A 24,128-nucleotide genomic window follows, 5' to 3' on the forward strand; every position below is an offset into this window, starting at 1 on the left:
TTTTTTCGCTGACTGTTTTGATGGTGCGCTTCATTTTTTATACAGACTTGCCGATTGCCTGTCCATCTGATAGGTGTCAACCGAACCTAAAACTGGTTCGGTACGTTCGGTACCTCAAACCCATCACCCCCACGCTGTACTACTGGCTGTGTGGGCGTCTCTGAGTAATTGCCCACAGATTTCTCCGCTCCCATTGGTTACCAACAATGGGGTCCGTGTGAACGGAGAGAAGGGGAGCGGTGGCCAAACCATCTCCGAGCCGAGCCGAGCCGAGCCGAGCCGAGCCAGAGGGACTAAAACGGAGGAGAACCGCAGCCCGCAGTAGCGTCGCAGCTTCGTAAGCCTCGCGCTCACCCCGTATGGGCTAGCCGGCAAGCTAGTAAGCTAGTCTAGCTTCGCCGCCCTGGGTGATACCCGCTCCAGTGCGTGTTGCCCCCCCTCACTCGAGCCCTCCAGCCCGGCTTCAAAATGATGAAGTTCAGATTTCGTCGGCAGGGCACCGACACGCAGAGGGAAAAGATAAAACAGGAGCTCTTCGCCTTCAGTAAGGTAAAGTAACGGAGCGAGACGCTGCCTGTCCAAACTACAGCGAATGTTCTTTTAAGTCTCAGTTGAATGGAGCAAGTCGTGCCCACCGCGGTGTTCAAGCCTCTCCTTTTCGACGTCTGTCTTGGGTTTAACGGGCTTTTGCAAAAGGAGCAGTAACTGCCGCGGTTTGTGCTGTGGCGCAAGCAGGGGCGCTTTGTTGATAACTTGTGTGCTGGCTTCAGTTGTTTGCTCGGCGTGTTAATTGGCCGAAGGCCCGCGTCCCACATTAACAACACAACACCGAAACTGACTTCAAGATTACGACCAGTAACACTGCTCAGAACGGTCGTCGTCATTGCAGGTTAACATAAAACTGCGTTGAACGCTTTGGTGAGACGCCAACTAGTGAGTAAATCCACTTGTGCCCTCCTTAAATCGGTGCCAAAAAAACACAGTTCGTCTTACTTTTGTTGTGAGTTCAGATCTCTGAGCTTTGTGTGCACGAGTGTTTGGGGTCAGCACAATGTCATCTCATCCACACTGGTGTCCAAAATCCCACTACATCTTTATTGCCATGTATTTGTATCAGAGTAAAAACAAAACAAGGGAGCTTTTCCCACCATTTTAAAAGGAACAGAGAATCCTTTCTGCCGATGTAACTCGTAATAATATTTATACCTTGGTAGTCTCAGCCGTTGTGAAGATTAGTTATTTTTCTCCACTTCAAAGCGAGAATTTACATGACTAAAACGTTTAGCAAGATTTGAATGTGGGCTCACTTAACTAATCCTCCCCCTCAATCGTCTGATTTAAGCCACACCCCTCACTTATGTGCAATTGGAAAACGTGGCCATTCATGTGAGAATGAAACTGTGTAGGCAAAAATACGTTGTGTCCTTCGAATGCCACATTTTCGACCACACATCGTCACTTCCGGCGCGAATTGACCGCACATGCCCACAGGGGCATTTCCAGAGTGATTGTTCACTGTGATGATTCACAGGTTGTCAGTCATGCTTTCCATCTCTGATTGGTTGTTTTTCCTCGGGCATGGTGGCTTTAGATACAAGGTGATGCAATTGAGGTTTTTGTTTTTTCCCCTCCCCTGTTTTAATTAACTACTACTGTCAAGTATATTGACACATTTGTTTATTATTATTATTATTTTCACAATTGCAAACTCCCTTTTAATACTGCTCACTGCCAATTGTGTACCATTTCCATTGTGGTGCGACACTAAAGAGTGTTGCAGCAGTCTGAATTGTATTGGTTTTCGTGCAGATCACATTTCAGTTACAGGTAATCTACTGCGCAAAAACAACTGGCCTGAGTTCCGCGGAAGCCTTGAAGATTTTGTCTCCTGTCACTTTGCACAGTGTGCCACTTGTAATGTAGCTCACACGATACACAAATTGCTGCATACAAAGGGGGGGACACGCTGACCGAATAAACCACACTTGTCTAGTTGAAATAGTGTCGTTTTCATTGCGTGTATCATTACAGTGAGTTTCATGCACTTTTGGCTTTCTAATTTTCCTGATTCATAGAGTGAAACCTCCAAGGTTAAACCCGTTTTATTTCGGAACGCTGGTCACATTTTGTTGGCTTTCAAATGCATGAAATGGAAGTAACATCATAAAAACTCCATCAGCCGCACATATAATGCGGTGTTTAACATTTCAATCATGTCACATGATGCGTTTCCAACTCAGCCTTGTTCAAAACAAATATTTCACCAAGCATATAACTGTGCTCTGAATCATGAGAAATTCCGAGGTCTTATGGTGTTCCCACTTAAGTGGTCTTTTTTAAAAAGTTGTTTGTCATGTTCTTGGTCCATAAAGTGCTGGTTCCACTGTTAAAACAAACACGCTCACGCATACTTTTTAAGGTTGGACGCCAGCTGCCACAACTGACCCAGAGGTGGTCTCTCAACAGGAGTTTGCGCGTCTCAGAGCCTTAAACACTTGAGGGTTCATGTTTTACTTCCCTTCTCCAATCAAATAAGACCTTAAACTCAACCTAGAACTCTTCCTCCCATGTGTTGTTCCTTCTTTGTACGGCTAAATGCTTTCCCAGCTGCTGTGCGGGGCCACGAGGACCGACTTTGAATTGGATCTCATTAAACAAAGTCTGCAGAGCATTACCCCATAAAGCAATGGCTGCCATTTTTGAGAATTCACCACAAACTTTATTAAGGGCATCCTCCCTTTTTGACGCCTTCGTCTGACCTGTATAAACACATGCAGACACGGGCGTGTCTTACACAATGTCTTGCCTTGAAATGAAATGCATCCAGGCTGCTCATTAACTGTAGAATGAGACTTTGTGTTGTGTGGCTTTGTCGCCATTTCGGAAAGAGTTGCTCATTGGTCATCCAGCCGCTGTTGTCAATTTTTTTTCCCCCTCACCGTTTGGGGTAAGATGATCATAAATCTGTGCGCTCATTCATTTTTCTGTCTGTGCGTCACCTTCACAGACGGTGGAGCATGGATTTCCACATCAGCCCAGCGCGTTGGCCTATGACCCCGAGCTGCAACTCATGGCTATCGGCACCAAGGCAGGAGCCGTCAAAGTGTATCCTTCCTCAAGGTTGAGTTGATGCATCCAAGCAGTTCTTGCGGGGAGGTAGGAGCCGGCAGCCAGTACAATCCAATAAAAACTGTCAAGTGCGTCTGTTAAATGTACAATCCATTTTTAGTCCTCCTCGTGTGTTTTGAAATGGGACAAAGGATTACTCGGATTTCTTTTTTTTTTTTTTTTTTTTTTTTTAAACCGTGGCAGTGTTTTATTGAAGTGAATTACAAATCTGTTCTTTCTAGAGCCATGCTGGAAATAAAACTTTGGTGCTGCGTGAAAAGTTACACTTCTACTTTAAATCGGTTAAAAAAAAAAAAAAGGAAATCTAGTCCCAGCCATTTGGTCCCCGTGTGAATCTGCATTTTGAGCTGACAACATTCACGTGGAACTATCTCATGAATTAAAGCTCGCTACGGTCAAGCCTTTGAAGGACTTTTCGACGACGCAAGCACTTTTATTTGCTCGAGGCGCCACACCGTAGGGAGCGCTATCTACTTCTTGAAGGCAGCAGTTAGTGGCACCAGGACTTGAGGGAAAATTCCCCATTTTCACTTCACTGCAGGAATAAGTAGACACAGATTCCGGTTGTGCTTTTCTCCATGGATCCACATTTGTTTACACGCAATGGATCGCACACATACACATAGCTACTTGGTAAACATGAGCGCTCGCTTACGTTCGCTCTCTCTCGCTCTCTGGCTTCTCCTGAAACGGTTCGCACTTAGCATAACAAATGACACTGAATTAGATATTCAAAATCATTCAAATGTGCCTCTAATTCTGTTTCAAATTTTAGATGTGGTTCATTGCTAAACTGGTTAAATTTGTCTCATTTGGGATCGGTAGAAGTCTTTTCTGAAAATGACTTTCTTTTCGCTTCTGAGTGGCTAAAATGTGTAACTAAAGCAATTTTAAAGTTGTGGGTAACTAAATCTAATACTACCCTTGTCTCTGGGATTAATTTACAAAAAAAACACTCCTCAAAAGAAGTCATTGATTGGCAAAATGGCTCCTGAAAAAGTCATTTCAAGCCTCGTAAACAATGGATTGTCTCGATTGTTCGTAACATCTATCAATGTGGGTCGCGACTTTGCAACAGTTTGGCAATTTGGCTCCCGGGTTAGCAAAAACTTGAGAACCACCGTCAAAGATGGACGCCAGTGTGATCTTTCTGTTGTAGTGGATGCTGACTAAACTGGCGGCGAGAACCACGAACGTTGAATCGCAAAAGGAAAACACGATCAGCCCATATGCAATTTCACTCGTGGAATTTGAGAATCCCATAAATGCGTCGCTTCGGTTGCGGCCAAGAGGATTGTAGCACCCTACCGAATTCCTTCCTTTTGACACAACAGATGTGTTGATCGTTGTGTGGTGGCGAACATTGGCACCATTAGCGTGGTGGTTTTGTGATTAATTGCCGACTTCTTTCTCTACATCATGTTCTTCTTCTCCCGTTTGTTTTCAAACTGGGGGAATTTTAGTCCTTTAAAATAGGACAGGTCTGACAAGAGTGTTTGTGTTGTATAGTTTCTTCACATACTTCTTGTCATTCTTGCGTATTTATTTTGGGAATGAGTGAGGTGCAGCAGCAAATAACGGGATACGTCAACGTGCCACTGTCTGCTTAGCAACTGTACCGTTGTTTGGCCAATATGCGCTCATTTATCGTTGAGCGGGAAGCTCTGTCTATTTGTGTGTGCGTGCGTGCATTAGACAGGAGAATCAGCTCTTTGAAACGCAGCTTTCAGAGTCCCACAGAGGAGGGGGAAATCGGCAAGACAGGCTGGTGGTACCAGGCAATTGGAGAGCAAGCCAGAGAGTGATGGAATGAGAAATGGCGGAATGAAACAAGGCGGATAAATGGCCGCTGTATAGACAAACTCGACTTGAGTGTGTCAGCTTGGAAGAAAAATAACTCCGCCGCTGCTCCAAAATGACCGATGCAGCAAAATCCAGACAAGTCTTCCTCATTCTTGGAGAGTCCCAGCTGCTGCTGGAATTTCTGGAAAGTCGGCGCAGACTGCAAAGCGTGCAAAGTCGAGGAAATGCGCACCCGCAGAGAGTCTGGAAAACCTGAAAATGAGTCATTTTTGGTGGAACAGGCTGCAACCCTCGCACACGCAGAGCAAGGGCAGTAGTTGCCATGACCCACCTGCAGATCCCCCACGGTAATTTATAGAAAAAAATATATATATTTTGAAGTTGTGAATAATTCCAACCTATTACAGAAACGACATGCATCTTGAATAAATCACTTAAATGTGAACCCCCCCCCCCCAAAAAAAAACCCCTCCTCTTGTATTTGATTTGCTACATTATACTAGAGCTCGCTATCCATGTTGGCAGTCATGAGACTGACTTCCAAATGGAATCCAAATGTTACTTGTGCTTTCATGAAATAAAGACACAACCACCTTGATCAAAATGGAAAATGGAGTGCACTTATATAGCGCTTTGTCTACATCAGACTGTGCACAAAGTATTTTAAACATTAATTCAGTGTAAACATGTTAAGATTTTAGTAATATACACACAGAAACAATTTTTACGACTTTATACGTTCCATTGGGGATGGCCTCACAGTGCCGAGGTGCCCGGGTTTGAGACGGGCTCCGGCCTTCCTGTTTAGAGTTTGCATGTTAACCCTGTGCCTGTGTGGGTTTTCTCCGGGTACTCTGGTTTCCTCCCGCATTCCAAAAACATGCATAGCAGGTTGATTGGACACTCCAAATTGTCCCAAGGTGTGATTTTGAGCGCGAATGGTTGATTGCCCGGCAACCAGTTCAGGGTATCTCCCCCCCCCCCCCCCACCCCACCCCACCCCCGCCTCCCCGAAGACAGCTGGGATAGGCTCCAAGAACACCCGCAGCCCTTGTGAGGTTTAGCGGATTAGAAAATGAATGGATAGATGGATGGGTGGAAGTTCCTCTGGAGCAACTTTGTCCTCTAATGAAGCATGCAGAATATCTGGAGTGAATCTTTGAGCTGTCGTGTTCGAAGACACGTCAGATGAAGCAACACATGCCGAGTCGTAAATCTGCAGTCTACCGTAGCATGTGTGCAGCGGCTTGAGGTAATACCACACACTTAACCAACCGTGTCAAATAAAAAATATGGCAAAGAACACGCACCCACTCGGGTCATGGAAGCAAAACAATCAAGTACATCGTTGTGAGCCTTTGGCTGGATCACACGCGCCCCTAAACGCCGACGGCTGTGTTTTTAACCTATGTTTTTGTGTTGTGACTACCATATTTATTTTGAATGCACGCATTTACATTCCTACTTTAATCTCAGACTCTTTGACATGGGCTTGACCTGGAGGCCCATGCTCGCATACTCACTCGCGTTGTACAGTATTGCCAGATGAGTTGGGGGTGGGGGGGGCGCCCACCTGGGAAAAGGGCTGTGTGTGTCTGTCAAAAATCTGGCAGTGGCGAGACATCCTGAGTAAAACTTGACATTTATGTTGTAAACGCGCCATTTTTACCCCCTCTTGTTCCCATGCATACTCTTGAGTATTTCACCTCCCTCGTACTCTGTGTGCTTACAAGGGCGGAGTCATATTACGGCCCAAAGTTTCTTCTTCAATCACCGTCTGAGGCTCCGAGAAGAGAGTGGGACAATGCATGTGATTTTTGTTTGTTTGTTTTGTTTTTTAATGTATGTGCATATCTTTCAAGAGAGCGAGAGATAACATGGGGGGGGGGGCAATGTTGAGAACTCATGTTGTGGAATGTGTGCCCTGGGTTAACCCTGTGTGTGTGTGTGTGTGTGTGTGTCTGTGTGTGTGCGTGTAGATCGTGAGTAAGCGCTTTGTTGCTCGGTCTCGTCTTAATAAAGGGAGCTTTAGAATTGGTTTCCAAGACAACCGGTGCCGTTGCCTGGGATGAAGTGCTCTGACCAAAAGACTTGAAAAATCTGCACCTCAGCACATCAGATAAGAGCGCTTGGCTTACCGCAAAAACCAGGACCGCTTGAGGTTGAAGTGTAGCAGAGTCAGACTGTGCTGTACCTTGCTCTGTCTGTGCTCAAACACACCAAAACTTTGTAACCGCACACCTCCTGGTATCGGTGACTAACATCCTGAGGATGAGCTAATATTTATACACACACGCGCAGAACATTGCTTTGATGTTGTGCGTGTTTCAGTTGCACACACACACACACACACACACACACACACACACACGCAGACTCACGCTGGATTGAGGGCAGTTGAATAGACCAAAGTCCCAAAGGTTTGGGACACTGTGTACTCGATAAATCAAGATTGCATTTATTTGAAAAGAATGCACACAGCACTCTTGAAACTGGAGCTAATCGACGAGATCTCTGACAGAGTGCAGATCTCAAAGGAGTGAATGACTCCGGTTGTGGAATCTGGTTTCCCAACTGAATTGTGGAGCTGGATCAAACTCGACATCCTTTTGGCGATAAAATCCTTTAAGCAACCTGATGTGATGAGATTTGACAGAAATAAAAGAAGGGTTCATATTTTCCATGGGGACTTTTAAGTCTGAATTTTAAGATGAAAATGGCAAGATTGATGCATCATTATACAATTTTGCATCTGTCTTGAGCCTTCTCGTCTTGATTTCAGAGCCAAGTATCTCTGTTGCACTGTTGGAAAAGTGGGACACAAGAAATCCCAGTTGAGGCAAGCGATGCAAATTAGACGAGGATTGTGTCTCTAGTGGGTGGGTGGAGTTGTTTGGCTCCTTTTTAGTGGAGGCCGTCATTCGGCAAACATCCTCAAAGTTTGAGTTGCCGTCAGGAAGTGTGTCCAATGCTTTCATTTCAATTCAGCTATAAATTTAAACACGTTTGACCTCTGACCTTTTTACAACGCAGTTTTTTTTTTCTGTCTGGTTGTCTAGTCAACTTTTTACAAATGTCCCGTGTCGTCCTTCCTTCCTGACATCCATATCTTGTGGGTGCGTGGGTGCGTGTGTGTGTGTGTGTGTGTGCATGGAGGACAATACCTTCTGTTTGTCTGTATTCAGACCGTGAAATCGCTTTATCCTAGCTAACACTCTTTCTGCATCACTGGCCAAGTGTGTGTGTGTATGTATATGTATGTCAGAGAGAGAGAGAGTTTTAGTGATTGTGAGCTACTGTAGTCTACCATTGTTAACATTTCGGGGCAAGCCAAGTGCCCTATCAATGAGCACATTGTGCCTTCAACAGGTTCGTCACCATGAACAAGATACAGGAGACGTCTCCCATTCTTGTCTGTTTTATTTTGTTTTTGTTTTTTATTGTATTTTGTAAACTGCCTTCTGTGGACAATTTGGCTCACAGTTTCAGAGTTGTTTTTCCAGCCCTTTGAGGTTTGTTCTAATTACTGCCTTGCTGATATTTCCAACTTGTCACATACGATTTGGTCTTCAATTCATTGTTCCCGTTTGTCTTTGTTTGAAGTCCCCGATGCGCTTGGCCGAGCGTCCTGCGCGTTTGCGGCGGCTCCTTTTGACGTCTGTTTTGCGCAGGTTGGATTGTCTAAAATGAAGTACTATTTTAGATGGTGTTTGTGAAACATTAAAACTAAGTATAATTTTGATAGATAATATATGTGAACCACTTGTGGGTATCACACTTGAGTTCTGTGTGTGTGTGTGTTCACGTGTTATTCGACCATCGCCTTAAACACTTTTGCTCTGTGACATTCACTTGACACCAATGGCCTGCTTCCTTTTAGAAGTGCTGCCGACCAGGACGGTGTTCGTTTCTGTCCCAGGGGTCGCCGACCTTTTTGAAAGGGAGAGCTTCTTATGTGACGAATTTAAAACGAAGGGCCAGCCTCACAGTTTGATACGCGCTTCTGAACTCACAGATGTGCTCCAATTACCTTACCCAAAGAATTAATGATGAGTGGTGAGCTAATTTTTTAGAACAACCCCACAGGCCACATGTTGTCATGTGACTCGTCGGGGGCTACCTGGTGCCCACGAGCACCATGCGGGTGACCCCATGGTCTATGTTTTAATCGCAACTGAAATACTGCTTTTACCTTTTGTTTGTAATTTTGCGGCCACTTTCTATTGCTATGCAAGTGTGTGTGTGTGTTACCCGCTGCGTTTAAATTGGACCCATGTGAGTCGCCCCCGTGCACCTTCAGCTATTTGGGATGCGTGCTACTGCAGTGCTAAAAGCAGGTGACAGGAAGTGACAATACTCAGGAATGCTTGTATAACACAACATTAGGCCTCCAGCGCAAGTGGAAATGAAGAAATTCAATTTTTGATGTAAGAATGCGATACACGTTTTCAGGAAATTGGATTTATGACAGTATGATGTTTTGGTCCAGCAAGATCCACATGTCATAGTCCTTTTTATTTCATTTCAGGACTATACTAGTTGATCATTTAAAAAAAAAAAAAAAAGTTTGCCAAAAACTACAAAAGATCAAGAAAGTCACTCATTTGCTCAAATGTGCTTGAATAGGCCAAAATCTCACAAGGTATTGTTGGTAGTTACCTTGGCCGTTACCGATACCACTTTGAGATGTGTTCATCGCAAACTGGTATCGCCTCAGATTCTTTTTTTTTTTTTTTCTCAAACTCACATGCCCCCAAACATCCGAGTCATCTACATCAGTCTTAAGTGTTTATGTGAAGCTTGTAGCAGTTGGCTACCAATTCACGTTGGCATTGTTTTTTTGTTTTTTTTTTTCCCCCAGTTGTGCTTAATTTATCCGACAAAAATTGCTCTTGATTACATATGCACAGTGGTGTTATTTTCGACATTTGCGTCAGCCGCTGTTGAAAATTGCTATGAGCTTTCTTTGGCGCTCCAATAACCTCTCTACTCTTACATTTAACGAGTATGTTTCATTGGCCTTACAGCTCACAATTACCCCTTTTAACTGTCTTCATCGCGAGGCCCTCACAGTCACATCCGAGGACAGATGCAGTCTGTATTAAATAAGGAGTACCCCCCCCCCCCCCCCCACCCCTCCAATCAAAGTTATTTGGATGTATCTTAACAATATTCTCAGTTACGGGGCACCTGGTGTGGAGTTCACAGGGCTACACAATGACACGACTGCTGTCACACAAATTCACTTCCTGCCAGGACAGGTAAGCAAAACCTGGTCTCCCTCGTGTCATCCTCATCAATATTGATGAGGCCGTACTCATTTGTGGTGTTTTGTCTGTCACAGGGCCGCCTGTTGTCACTTCTGGATGATAATAGCATTCACTTGTGGGAGCTGACTGCCACAGCCCCCAGGCAGGTGGGCGGGGCTATGAGAGAAGGTGCGGTTATTCTTCAGGAAGTGGGCAGCTACAGCCTTCCGGGAAGACCAGGCATTGACAGCTGCAGGTAATGATGAACATTTTTTTTTATTTGCTTTATGTTCCCTATTGGAGCATTTTGTCATCCTCAGAATTGTCATGGCGTGATGTAATGGGCTGTAAACGGAACTGTGTCAATGTTTTGTACCAGTGAAGTACTCCACCCTCTCCTTTTTACCCCCCAGTACCACACGAGTGACCGTCCTCCTCCTGCTGAAGTCATGTGACCTCCTCTGTATCGGAACAGAGGGAGGTGGCGTCTACTTCCTGGATTTGCCCAGTCTGTCACTGAAAGCCAGCCAAACATTGCCCCAGGATCAGGTCACACAGAGGTGAGACTGTTGCGAATAGGACTTCATTGATTGTCAAACTTCAGGAAAAAATGAGAAATTGGGAAATAGAAGTTCAATCCAGGTGTGATTTGGGTACCATTCGCAAAACTAAGAAGAACTGGTGACTTAAAAGTTGATAACACGGTCTGCTTTGTGTTTTGTGTATGTGCAAGAATGTAGTTTATCAAATGCTGTGTGACTGACTGAATCACAGTTGCCTCAGTATCTTAAAAAAAATCAAATGCATGAATATTTCATTTCTTGAGTGTGAGTCCAAGTGAAAACGTGCACATTCGATCTTACATCAATTAAAATGGATCCAACTTGCTGGCAAGATTTCTCAGGAATGTCCGGTGTGCCACCGTACCAGCCCCGATAGTAAACTCGTCTCCACTCACACCCAAAACACTCACATTTTTGCACTTTTTTTTTTTTCTTCATATCAAGCCAACCCTTCTCGAAATAATTTCTCCTGCCTTGTCAGAGCACCACCAAATTTCAATAATAAGAGATAATACAAGCATGCGTTGGCATCATGGTACGATAGTGGCTTGAACTTGCTTGTTCCAGTAAACGTAACATAAGTATAGCTGTTTTCATCGGGTCAGCATTTGTTGCTTTACTGGCGATGTTGCAGGGCTTCTGTATTGTGCGGCTGTCTGACTGGTCCAGCAAACCCCTCATTAAGCGGCCTTGTAGAAGCAAGCGGGCAGGACTGAGGCCTAATGAGGACCCTGATAAGGATGTGTGTCTGTATGTGTGTGTATGAGTGTGAAGGATGGGAGGTTTTTGCACAGTGAGGCTTTGTACCAGCTGCCAACACGTAATGTTCCGGTTGGGGAAGTGTTTCAGCTGAATATACAACACTTAGACGCGCGTGCACACACACACACACACACACACACACATACAGGCTCATCCCTGAGTCCCTCTAGCAGGATGCTGGATTCCCTAAAAATACTCATAAAGACAATGGAATTCTGTGTTTGGGAAGTTTCTGCCTCTCCGCTTCCGGAAAGGATCTTCCTCGTTGAACCCCACCAAAGCGACTGGATGTCTGTGCGTGTGTTTGTAGACGGAGATAAGATAAAGAAGAGTCATGCAGACTTTCGTTTCTTTTCGTTCTGTTTTCTTGTGTCTTTCCAACTTGTTTTGATTGAAGTCCTCCGTCCTCCTCCGCGATCCAACCACCGTTTCCTCCCACTCTTCTCCCCGTCCTGTGCTCAGGGAATCCTCCAACATCTCGAGGGTGTGTCCTGTTGAACATTCCTCTTTTGCCTCAGAGGAATGTCTTATTGGCGAGGTCCAGCAGCTTAGTATCGACCTCACTTGTGTTGTTGGAGGACCAATCTCAGCTAGCGCTCACACAACCGCTCTATTATATGCATTCGATTTGTTAGGTTTTTATGTTATGCTTTTATTTTGTTTTGGTAGGGGAACCGTCATTAGTTCTTATCCGTGACGATCAAAGTTCAGTCGTCATCGAAGAAAACGTACCAAAATGGCCTAGATGCAGGATTTTGTCTCGGCGCAAATTATCATCTGCAAAAACATTGACAAATGCGGGTAAATGATTTAATGTGCGGCAGGGTGGCTTCATAAGCTTCAGCTCACCTGTGACCCTGGTGAGGAGAAGCGGTGCAGAAAATGGATGGATTCTTACACATAATGTAATATGTAATCTCTCTGTTCAGTGGCAGTAGCCCTGAATGTATCATGTGCTGTTACTATGCATCCTGCGATCTTTCATCCCAAGATAATGTTAATTGTCAGTCTATTTGTTTTGAATCGTAAATATTTAGTTTCTACCACTACGGTTAAAGATAACAGTATGTTGCCGGTAAACAAGACGTTCAATGTTTTCAGCCTGCCAGAAGACTACAGATGTGGGAAATCATTAGGGCCTGTGGAATCTCTTCAGGAGCACCCTCGGCAAGCCGGGAAGATTCTAATTGGCTACAGCCGAGGCCTGGTGGTCCTGTGGGATGTGAGCGGCCGTCAAATAGAGCAGCTCTTCCTTGGCAAGCAGGTACCAAAGCAAACTCGGCGAGTGCTCTGTGTTGCTTTTATTTTTTATTTTTTTTCCCAGAATTGTATGAAACCATAGCGCACATTTCTTAATCGAAAGTTACAATTTAAGTCTGTTCTTTGGCAAACGGGTAACGCTTAAGTTGAGACGGTTTTGTAGCTCTATTAAACATCATTAATGAGTATGTACAGTAGATGTGCTCATGTCATACATGTTGGTGTAATTCCTCGACAGCAGCTGGAGAGCCTGGTGTGGGAGTGTTCGGGAAACTTATTTGTCAGCTCCCATAGCGATGGCGGCTACTCCGTGTGGGCTGTTGCCAGCGGCGATGGCAACAATCAGCAGCCGGTGTCCTCTACCATCCCATATGGTGAGAAGTGCTCACTTGTGTCTGTGTTTGCCGGCTGGAATGTGTTTGAGGCATGTCAATCGCGTTGTTACAACTGTAGCCGTCGTTAAAGCGTGATCTAAATAATATTGTTTGTGTCAAGTGCCCAGTAAGCTAAATGGGCAACGTGCTTCCATTTCATGTGTTGGGATGCAGCACAGTGACATGGTTCTGGCAGGGCTTGTTTCACACACAATCATGCGACAGGTGTGTCTTTAGTTGGATGAGCAAGAAAGTTTCAAAATCAGACATTTGCTTTTGTTCTTCAGTTGCGTTTTTATTTTCATTTTCTTTGGTTGTACCAATTGGCGGCAGTTCACACCACAAGCCAAATTGGCCAGTCAAATTGATGCTAAAATCAAAATCAACAATCTATTTTTTTTCCTTTATGTCAAAACATTGCTTCACAAATTGCTTTCCACAATTCTAGCAGGGTCAACAGATGGGAGACATGGCACGTATCAGCGTTATTGATAAAACTTTCAGGAAATGCCACTGAGTAAACACGAAGGGCGGGTTCGAAAAAAATGCCCGAACTGTGCATCCCCAAAGGGACGTTTCGTTCTGTTAGGCACCGCCTCTGCCGGACAGCAGGGATGATCAAGAACTGATTTGGATTAAGGAGAGAAAAGAAGAAAGGAAATATGTAAAAGCAATAAAAAATAGTACATGAGCAAAGTAAAAAATGCCTTTTGAAACTCTATACGTTGTGTTAATGACAAAGCACTTACCGAAGGCGTCCATGATTTTCTCACTATCATCTCATGAGAGGTTTTCTATTTTGTGTTTATCTTTTCAGGTCCTTTTCCCTGCAAAGCTATAAACAAAATACTATGGAGGACAACGGAGACTGGGTGAGTCATGAATCAAAGTGGTGCAACCCCTCCCCTCCCCACAAAAAACCCCAACCTTTTTTCATTTGGAGTTGATGGTGCTGTTTAGGAAACTTATCTCATATGGTTGGCAGACTATTAGCAGCAATTTACAGCACTGTAAGCAAGGTCTGAATTGGTAAAGAGTAATACATAGGTATGATATGTACATTGCATGACTCGAGTTGCTAAGAAAAGGGTCTGAACCCGCAAAACCGCTTTCTAAGATGACAAATGAATAATCGCACACCTCTGCGTTTGCCTCTGTAGGTCACCGGTGTTGCTGTACAGCGGAGGAATGCCCAGAGCCAGCTATGGCGACCGGCACTGTCTGACCATTCAGCAGGACAAAGACCACATCACCCTGGACTTCACCTCCAGGGTCATTGACTTCTTTACAGTTCACAACGTTGAGCGAGAGAACGGTCAGGGCACCACCAAACTTGAAAATGGCCCAAGTTTTGTACTTGGACCCAACATTCAGAAATATTCATTGTTCTTAGTCAGTCATGGTGTTACAGGCATACTACAGCGACCGGTATTTAATGGCCTCTTCTCGCTCTAGAATTTGATGACCCATCTGCGCTGGTGGTTTTACTCGAAGAGGAGCTGGTTGTGATTGACCTCCAGACTCCCGGTTGGCCCTCTATGCCCACTCCCTACCTGGCTCCTCTCCACTCATCGGCCATCACGTGCTCCTGTCACATAACCAGCGTCCCTCCCAAACTGTGGGAAAGGCTGGTCAATGCTGGCAAAGCGCAGCAAGGCCACCAGCACACACCCAGGGTGAGAAGTCATAATTTACCTCGGTGAGGTTCAGAGTTGTCACTTTGGTCCACTCTTCAAAGGTTAAATTTGCCCTCGAGAAACTCTCTTTCCCCATTATGCAACGCATCAATTTCACTTGGCTCATGTTGAGCAAAGTTCAAGGTTTTGTCATATCTAGTTGCCGGTAGGTCTACAGTGAATGGAAGATCCCAAAATTACCCCTCCCCCTTTGTCCACTTGTCTTGGAATGTCTGTACAATTCTGCTGTTGTGGTGCGCAGTTTCATATATTTGGACGCCATGCGAGCCAAAGTCTGTAAATTGGTTTATTTGAGGATTCTGGACTTTACTATCACAGGAAATCCAAGATGCGAATAAGTATCTGAACCTATGAACTTTTAATATCAAGCCACTCATGAATTTTGTTGTACTGTAAAGGTACTCTTGTTACACCGCGTACAGAGCTGTACGTACACGCACACGCCGAGTTGTTGACATTCTATTTTGTTACTCGGTTGTCTTGTCAGTCAGTGAATGAATGTTGGGATGTTGTAATTATTATCATAAACAATGACTCAGTCGAATCGTGCGGTGATCTTCAGGCAGCTATGAGCGAACAAGACGGCATTGGCAGTTAAAACAGCTTTGCATAGACTGCAGCTTTTATCAGCTGTTTCACGCCAAAAAGCCAAATGAGACGCACACGGAGAGAGCAAAGCCGACTCGAGCTTTGTGGAGCCTCTATTTTGATCTGTGCTCACCGTACAGTGTCACTTCCAATCATAACGTATGCATTACTGTTTCTGCAATGCTTTCTTTTTTCAAACCGGGAATTCTTATTTGTTTGTGTTTGAAGAGCTGGCCCATATGTGGAGGGAAAAACCTGGCTCCTCCACCCAAACAACACGAGCTGCTTTTGACCGGGTACCTGCACACACACACACACACACACACACACACACACACGCGCACGCACATGCACAGACATGCATGGTGAGTTTCAAATCATGAACTCTGAGTCATGACACATTAGTGTTTAAATTTCTCACCTTGAGCCTGGGGGGTTTTCATTCGGCCACAAGCTGAAATGTTCCTACATTTCCATGGCAACAATTAACGAGCGCACTTTAATAACAGAGGCATATGCTTGGCAGAGGTGGTATTGGCTCGGAGCGCAGGCAGTGAGACATCCGGGCACGATGCCACAACTTAGATACAAATAAGAGGAATATTTGAAAGGTTTGCGAAAAAGGTCGGACACCGGACACTTTGGAACGTGATCATCACCGTGACAAACTTTTGATTGTTTGTTTCAACTGTGTCTCGTCACAAGATTTCTTGACACAACATGCGTTTACAGACACGAGGATGGCACCGTGCGTTTCTGGGACGCGTCCGGGATCGCCCTCACGCCGCTGTACAAACTGAGCACGGCCAACGTCTTCCACACAGACTGCGACCCCTGCGATGAGCCTCGGGACCCGGGCGACGACCCTGATGTGCAGCAGGAAGAAGAATGGCCTCCCTTCCGCAAGGTGAAAACAAAACAGATGAGCGTAGAAGAATGAGCAAAAAGTGACCGTCCTTCCTCATCATCAGGAGCAATGTGAGAAATAAAAGAGTCTGCTTCGCGTGAACACGCATGCGCTCGGTGGCCTAATTTCTCATCAGATTGGTTTCATGTGTTTGGTATTCGGACTCGCCACATTTTTCCTGCTATTAGAAGGCGATTCTAAAGGGAAGACGTACTCCAGGACGTCTGTGTTTGGTGCAAATGCGCTTTACCAACGGCAGGGATGTGCGTTGATAAGAAATGAAGACAGATGCACTTAACTCATTCAGTACCAGCCAATTCTAGACCAAGTCTGAAAAGACGTTTAAAAACGTCTTTGGGAGTGAACGAGTTAATGAATATTTCAAATGCAGTGGTTCGAACATCATTGTCAATGTTTGCGTAGATTTCAGCGAGACTATCAAGGGACCTCTCTCCTGACCAAACTACGGCCTATCTGAAATGTTCCCGACGGCCTTTGTGTCTTCATCTCCCAACACTCGTCTGGTGTGTTTTCATATTCCTTTGGCTTCCCACACGCTCGCCTCCATGCAAACCCGCGTTTATCTGCTGTATCCTGTGGTAACTGTGCTGCGTGTTCAGGAATGAGGCCCTCTTATGGGATGAGAGAGCCCCCCCGCCCCCTCTCTGTAATGAAAACCAGACCCATCACCCCACTTCTTTTCTGTGACCGACTTCCAGGAGATTCGATTGGAATTCATTGTGTATATGCGAGAGACAGATTCACACGTGTTTTCTTGAGTATGTAGGAGCGCGTTGTTGGCGTGTTCGGCAGAAAATGTCAGTTGCGGCAGATTGCGGAGGCGGACTTGAGTCTCAAAGTGTGGGTGTGGGGCGGGGGGGTTAAAGTTTCCTTCATGTAACTATTTCCTAAAACGCCCGAGTTTACAGATTACCTAACTGTGGATTCATTCTATCTCATTCCCATCGGTGTGTCTGGCCTCTGTCTTGCATGCGATGCACGTAACACACACACACACACACACACACACACACACACACACACACACACACACACACACACACACACAACCATGTCTCAATACTTGTTTTATATTGCAACGTTTTTCCTAATAAAATGCGTGTGTATCTAGGTGGGCTGTTTTGACCCGTATAGCGACGACCCCCGTCTGGGCATCCAGAAGATCAGCCTATGCAAGTACAGCAACAAGTTGTTGGTAGCAGGCACCGCTGGACAGGTAAATTAGTGGACCATTCAAACAATAAAATAGCGCTAACAGCGTTGAACCAGTGACCGGTGTGCAATTTGCGTGCATATTTTGTCAATGACCAAATTCCATAGTTGGTGTGCACAATATTAGTCCTTTCTTGACTTTTTTTTTTACTTTCAACCTGACCACTGATATTTGATCATATAGATCATCTTGCATTTTTACTCTGCCGTTTGCTACTCTCACATTTGAATTGCCCATTGTGGCGATGCATTGAGCCAAAAAAAATACATCTTTCTTCAGTTTTGACATAAAGTATCATCAACAGTGGGTGGGATACATTGTGGGATTGGAGTTGTTAAATAAAATGGACTGCATATTATGGATCATCGGTTGTTAGTGGTTTTACTTTTTTTTTATTTTTAATTTTGCTCCTGAGTGCAGCAGTAGTTTTGTGCAAAATTTCAGAGATACTCCTCGAGACGACTTTGAGTTATCCTTGGGTTGCCTCTCGACTGCTCTGTGCTTTGGCGGGGAACAGTTGGAGCTGTTTAAGATTTCAACTTTTATTGCGCAACACTCACTTGATATCCAGCAGACCCTCGTTGCGTTACTCAATTGGGCCCGCATATTTTCCGCCTCCCTCAGGTGATCGTGCTGGGACTGAGCGACGAGTGCTCGGACCACACGGTGGACGTCTCCGTGGTGGACCTGCTGCAGGACAGGGAGGGCTTCACGTGGAAGGGTCATGACCGACTGGAGCCGCGCCTCAAACCCGCCCCTTTCCCTCCAGGCTTTCAGCCTCAGGTGCTGGTTCAGTGCATCCCTCCGGCTTCGGTGACGGCTGTGGCGCTGCATGCCGAATGGAACCTCATGGCCTTCGGAACCAGTCACGGCTTTGGCCTCTTTGACTACCACAGGAGAAGTGCTGTCTTGGCCAGGTGTTACGACACGACTATTGGGTAGAAGCAAAGTACTTTATCGCTGTATTGTTCTTACTCTTGGTCCTACGGATATCATTTAGATGTACCTTACACCCAAATGATTCCCTGGCTATGGAGGGTCCCCTCTCGAGAGTCAAGTCCTTGAAGAAGTCCTTAAGGCAGAGTTTCAGGCGTATCCGCAAGAGTCGGGTGTCTGGGAAGAAACGCACCATCACCGCACCCACCAGCAAGGTGATGCGCTCGCCAGCCGCGGCACCCCGCGACTACAGACGGCATCGTTACGATTGTGTGTTTCTTGACCACCGTGTGCATGTTTGTTTGGCACAGGTCCAAGAAGCCAACGCCGCGCTTGCTGAGCATGAAGAAATGGCTCCCATCCAGCGAAGGATTGAACCTCGATCGGCGGACGACTCGCTGTCGGGAGTTGTTCGATGTCTGTGTTTTGCCGACACCTTTCTGCGCGACGGTGCGTTAAGTTCATCTCTCGTATTAGAACGTATCTTTTTTCAAATTCTCAAATGTAGTGCGGTGTTCCCCCACAACATCGCAATCCATCTACTGCGACATATTTGTTGGCCACGTGTTCATTGTAAGTGAAACCAAGCGTTGCAGCTTTGTAATGGCGCCGACTGTGTTACCCAGGCACACACCATGGACCGACGCTGTGGGCAGGCACCAACTCGGGGAGCGTCTACGCTTACGCTCTGGAGGTACCCGGCATTGGCTCGACCCGCGGTTCCGAGCGGGGGATCGCCGGTGAGAGCGGCGCTTGCGTGGAGGCCGTGCTGGGCAAAGAGATCCAGCTGATGCACAGAGCTCCCGTCGTGTCCATCTGCGTGCTGGATGGACGCGCCAAACCGCTACCCGACCCTTACGAAGCCTCGCAGGACCTCTCCATTGCTCCGGATATGTCCAATCCTCATTCCGTGCTCATCGTCTCGGAAGAACAACTAAAGGTAACTTCAAAATATAGTCCTGTGGTGCCTCGACTCTTATATTTATGCGTGTACATTATATGTATAAAATCCAATTGGTGGTTTCCTGTTTTCCCACTGGTAAGATCCAAATTTGCGAGCATGGAAGTCACTGCCTCTGTTCTCTTTCGCCGTAGGTGTTCTCTCTCCCGAAGGTGAGCGCCAAGACGAAATTCAAGCTCACGGCTCATGAGGGCTGCCGGGTGAGGAAGGTTGCCCTGGTGGTCTTCAGCTCCACTGCTCAGGAAGACTACTGCGAGCACACGCTGGTGTGTCTTACCAATATGGGCGACATGCACCTCTTCAGCGTGCCTGGCCTCAGACCACAGGTAGCTTGAAAGGCTTATTGATACCGATTTGGAAAAAAAACAAACAAACAAAAATCGCATCCGTCCTACTGTCCTGTTGTTTTTAGGTACGCTATGACTGCATCCGAAAAGAGGACATCAGTGGTATTGCATCCTGTGTCTTTACCAGAAATGGGCAAGGTGAGGAGGAAATGACAGTGTCATTCAAATGCTGCATAATAGTTGCCAACATAGCAAGCGCGACTGTCTAATGTGTGTGTGCAGGATTCTACCTGATCTCCCCCTCAGAATATGAGAGGTTTTCCTTGTCTGCCAAGGTCTTCACTGAACCACTGTGCTCGGTTGCAGTGGAGCGACTCTCACAGCTCACATTGGCCAGGTGATACACGATGAAAGCAAGTCACAGGTTACTTGAGACCCATGTCTCTTTTGGGCGCTAAAAAGCACCCCCCGCTCCCCTAAGCCCCCTTCAAAATTTGCAATATTGTAAGGGCACGAATGATGAACTGCAATTATGGCAGAGGAGCACCCTATTAAATTACATTGTTGCCTAAATCTGGACAAATGAAATGCTGTCCCCTTTGAGCACCACCTGCAGACCTGCTTGTGAAACCGAAGAATGAACAGAAAGCTGGCAAAGCACAATCAACTGTGTTGGTGTTCATGTGTCTCCTCAGCGATGGCACGACAGTCCCCCCGCAGGCCAACGGAACACACAAGAACCAGACAGAACAAGCTGAAGGTACCGCACGCACTTCTCGAGCTTGTTTTCATTCTTTTTTCTCTCCACTCCATTTTTTTCTTTTCATTCTCTTCACTGCTGTGGACCTTTTAAACTCTCCCCAAGTCGGGGTCCCCTCGGGTCTCCATAGTGACCATTCAGCACGCAGCAATTGTCTCTCCTGCTCCGTGAGGCCTGTGGAGGCCTGTCGTCATGCGAAATTACTTCAAACGTTTCTCATGCTGGACTTCGTTGTCATTAAATGTTTTTTCTTCTTCTGGAATCTCATTCAAGTTTAAACGCCACTTTATTTTGCAATATTACATTTTTTTCTTTTAACATCAGAAGATACCGTAATTTTAATATGATGGCTTTATTTTTGTAAGAGTCTGATTCTTGTAATTTCATGCTCATATCGTTATCATTCTATGAGGACATTACTGTGTTTTCTCCCCATTTCAGTGTGGCCGTCATGCTCTGTTGTTGCCCTGAGGAGTTGTTTTTGGCTTTTCAATGGCTTGCAAGATTCGACAAGTTGAACATGAATGACGTCGAAGACTCAGAGCTCGGCAGTAATGTTCTGACTTGTTCCCTGGCAGGACGAGCAGAGGAGCCCCCCAGCGCCGTGTCCTCTCCCATCTCGGATACGCCCCTGGACTCCCCTCTCAGCTGTGGTGACATCACTCTGGAATCGACGGGGGAGCTCACCGTGGAAGACGTCAGAGACTTCCTCACGTAAGCGCACAGTCGGAAACATGACTCGTCTTCATTTCGGTTCACCGCGAAAGCGACTTCAGAATAAACTTTTTGGGTCGTTTGTTGCGCAGCACCGTGGACGAGGAGGAGAACAACCTGAAGAACATTCAAGAGGAGGAAGGACACCCTGCTGGCATCCTCATCAATTGAACAGGTGGCGACCGCTCACCACATGGCCACCCGCTGCACTAAGTACGGCTGATGACCACATACGGCACACCCAGCATTTACGTTCATCTGGACAACACTAACATTTGTAAAAGCTACATATTCCCTTTGTATTTTTAAAGAGTAAGATATGAAAATAGATGATCCCTAGATGGGAAATGTATGTGCCGCAGCAAATTGTTCAAAATAAATAAATACGTAGAATGAACCAGTTTGAGCTGCAGATAAAGTACAATGAAATTGTTTTTATGATCAAAGTAATACAATTTAAAAATGAAAATGTACAGTATTCTGGATTTTATTTTGAAGAGAAACAGTCCCTCCCCTTCCCCACCAATCTCATCCACAAGTGACCTGACCCATCTGTCATTTTAAAGTTAAAATGTGGTACAATACAAAAATAATCGTTTTACTTTTTTTTTTTAAATATATTTTTAAAAAAACAAAACTCTTTTGTTTTGTGTGAACTTTTTTGCCCCCTTTTCAAAATGACAATGTAGCATTTCAAAAATGTTGAGTAAAGCTTGAGAGGATGTTGGCAGTTGTGCTTACAAGGTTGTTAGCACAACTGCCAAGTTGAGTCATGGCTTCAGGGTTCGTGTTTTCAACATGTACGAGGAGACCATGATGATATCGTAATCGCTACAGTTTCCAGAACCTACCCAGGGATGAGGAACACAAAAAAGATTTGGCTGGCATCTTCATTTGAAAAGACCAAAAGTTGCACATGTGCTTCTTTCGTTTTGTGGGCAAAAAGCCCACGGGGCAACTTTGTGCTTGCGTTACGGCAAAACCAGCGAAGAAGATTCGCCGGGTGCCCCACAAAGACTGAGAGCAGTTTCACAAGAACATCAGGTAGGATTTCACGTGTATGGGAGGACGCGACACTTTCGAATTAGTCAGGCCAAAACATGGAGGCTACCGTATGTTTTTTCTGAAAAGTTGTGATGCGACTTGCGTTTGAAAGGTTGCTGGGTCAATATGAACAAAAAAAATCCAATTGTTTCAGAACAGAGATAATACGATTCAGTATTTTGATATTCCGCAGTTTTTCGATTGCCGATTGCACAATCTGCTGTGTTCAGAGTTCAGAATTTTGTTAAACGTGCGATTGTAACCTATTTGCCACATGATGACGTTATCCTCCTACCTCGCTACATTAGTAGGAAGCGAAATTATAAATGTTTTCTCTTTCATCTGCCTTTCCCCATATTGAACGTCAAAAGTGGACTTGCGCAAACACTTGCCGCGGTTCTGCTTTATACCGGAAGTCGCGCCCATTCACGCAATGGCCCACGTGGGCTCGGAATGAAGTGAAGTGACCGGAAACCTTTTTGGACAAGTTGCTAAGTGTCATTTTTCCATCGTTTTGCAGGGAGGGGCTCAGGTGGTCTTTGGATGGACTTGATTTTAGTGCTGGACCACAAACATCTCATCACCCCATCTGAAGTCCACTGCAAAGCCCCCCTCCTGCTTTTGCTCTGCAGTCTGGGTTCCTCAGAGCATGAAAACTTAGTGGGACGACTAAGTCCTACACACGCACGGAACCACTTCCAACTCCCATCCTTTCCACTTAACATAGGAACATTAACTGCTCACCGTTTCATTCCAGAGAGGTCGGCATGATGTGCGTGTAGATTTTCTGTAGGGGAGACAACACGGTTGTTCTTGCACAATGCCAATATTGACAATTTGGTACAGGCTGGAAAAAAGCCTTATATGGAAGTTTGTGCAGCTGGTTTAAGGTGGTTTTTTTTTTCTTCTTAATTGATTTCGGGAAGGTGGAAGTTTGACGGTGGCACTGTGGCTGTGAGATTTTTGAACACCTTTTAAACACACTGACACTTGAAGCAGTGTGTTCATAATTGTCACTGTATACCGACGTGACCATTACAGTGGCAGGAAAAAACAAACATTTTATTCTATAGCTTCCATTTCTCCGACAGAAGTCTTGTGGGAAGTGTGGCAAGTAAGGAATCGTGGGCTTGAATGCAAAGTGTGTGTTAGTTGTACGAGTGTAAAGAATGCACCTGTTTGGATTGCATTGTGGCTAATGTATGCTGGCAGCAGAGCTTGAATCACCAGTATTTTTTTTCAAACTTTTACTGTGTAAAATCAAATCTATGTATACATGCCGTGTCTTGATGTAGGGTAACATATGATATGAGTCACGTGTTCGAGCCTAAACAAACAAACAAAAAAAAGCTTCCAGCATCTTTTAATCGCAAGACTGACAAGCCTAAAAAAGGGACCTCAGTACTAACTTAACTAGCTCAACAAGTAGAAATTCTATCACGTCTACCTTTTTGTCATTTTAGTTTTGATGTTTTTGACTGACACAAGTCATTAACCCTTCCATGCTATAGCTGGCATAGTTTTTAATTCCACGGTTGTTGTTGTTTTTTTTTTTTTCTTTCAGTCATTATGTTTTGTGATTTGGTATTTTAATAGTGTTTAGCATTTCAGCTGATGAATTGTGAACGTTAATAAAAAGATGTACTCAAAGTGACATTGGTTTTATTGGTTTGTTTGCAACCCAAAAAAGAACATTTGTTGAACCCTAGAAGAGGGGTCAGCAACCTTTTTGAAGCTGAGAGCTACTTCTCTGTACTTATTTCATGTGAAAGTTACCAGTTTGATACTTTTAAGTTCAATTAATACTGATAATTATTGATTACTCAATTTCAAATGGTAATCAGTCCCACTACTGATGTG

General features: G+C 45.1%; 1 protein-coding gene across 2 annotated transcripts; it reads left to right on the forward strand.

Annotated features, from left to right (window-relative positions):
• Positions 1 to 159: 159 nt before the first annotated feature.
• On the forward strand, positions 160 to 23,922 carry llgl1 (LLGL scribble cell polarity complex component 1). 2 transcript variants are annotated; one of them, XM_086133205.1, is made up of 24 exons: positions 160 to 549; positions 3,008 to 3,105; positions 10,112 to 10,193; positions 10,277 to 10,437; positions 10,595 to 10,741; positions 12,608 to 12,770; positions 13,008 to 13,140; positions 13,958 to 14,012; positions 14,301 to 14,455; positions 14,596 to 14,816; positions 15,654 to 15,721; positions 16,158 to 16,332; positions 17,465 to 17,569; positions 18,191 to 18,483; positions 18,567 to 18,717; positions 18,814 to 18,952; positions 19,129 to 19,442; positions 19,598 to 19,789; positions 19,876 to 19,948; positions 20,033 to 20,147; positions 20,446 to 20,510; positions 21,089 to 21,224; positions 21,317 to 21,399; positions 22,789 to 23,922. In XM_086133205.1, exons 1-23 carry the CDS (start codon positions 469 to 471, stop codon positions 21,393 to 21,395), a joined length of 3,201 nt encoding a protein of 1,066 aa, XP_085989331.1. In that variant the 5' UTR covers positions 160 to 468; the 3' UTR covers positions 21,396 to 21,399; positions 22,789 to 23,922. The 2 variants fall into 2 exon arrangements, with proteins under 2 accessions (XP_085989331.1, XP_085989330.1); XM_086133204.1 differs by having other exon boundaries at positions 161 to 549; positions 13,005 to 13,140.
• The last annotated feature ends 206 nt before the right edge of the window (positions 23,923 to 24,128 follow it).

This window comes from Hippocampus guttulatus, chromosome 16 (assembly GCF_054856545.1).
Source record: "Hippocampus guttulatus isolate MCC_2025c chromosome 16, RoL_Hgut_1.0, whole genome shotgun sequence".
Classification (NCBI taxonomy): domain Eukaryota; kingdom Metazoa; phylum Chordata; class Actinopteri; order Syngnathiformes; family Syngnathidae; genus Hippocampus; species Hippocampus guttulatus.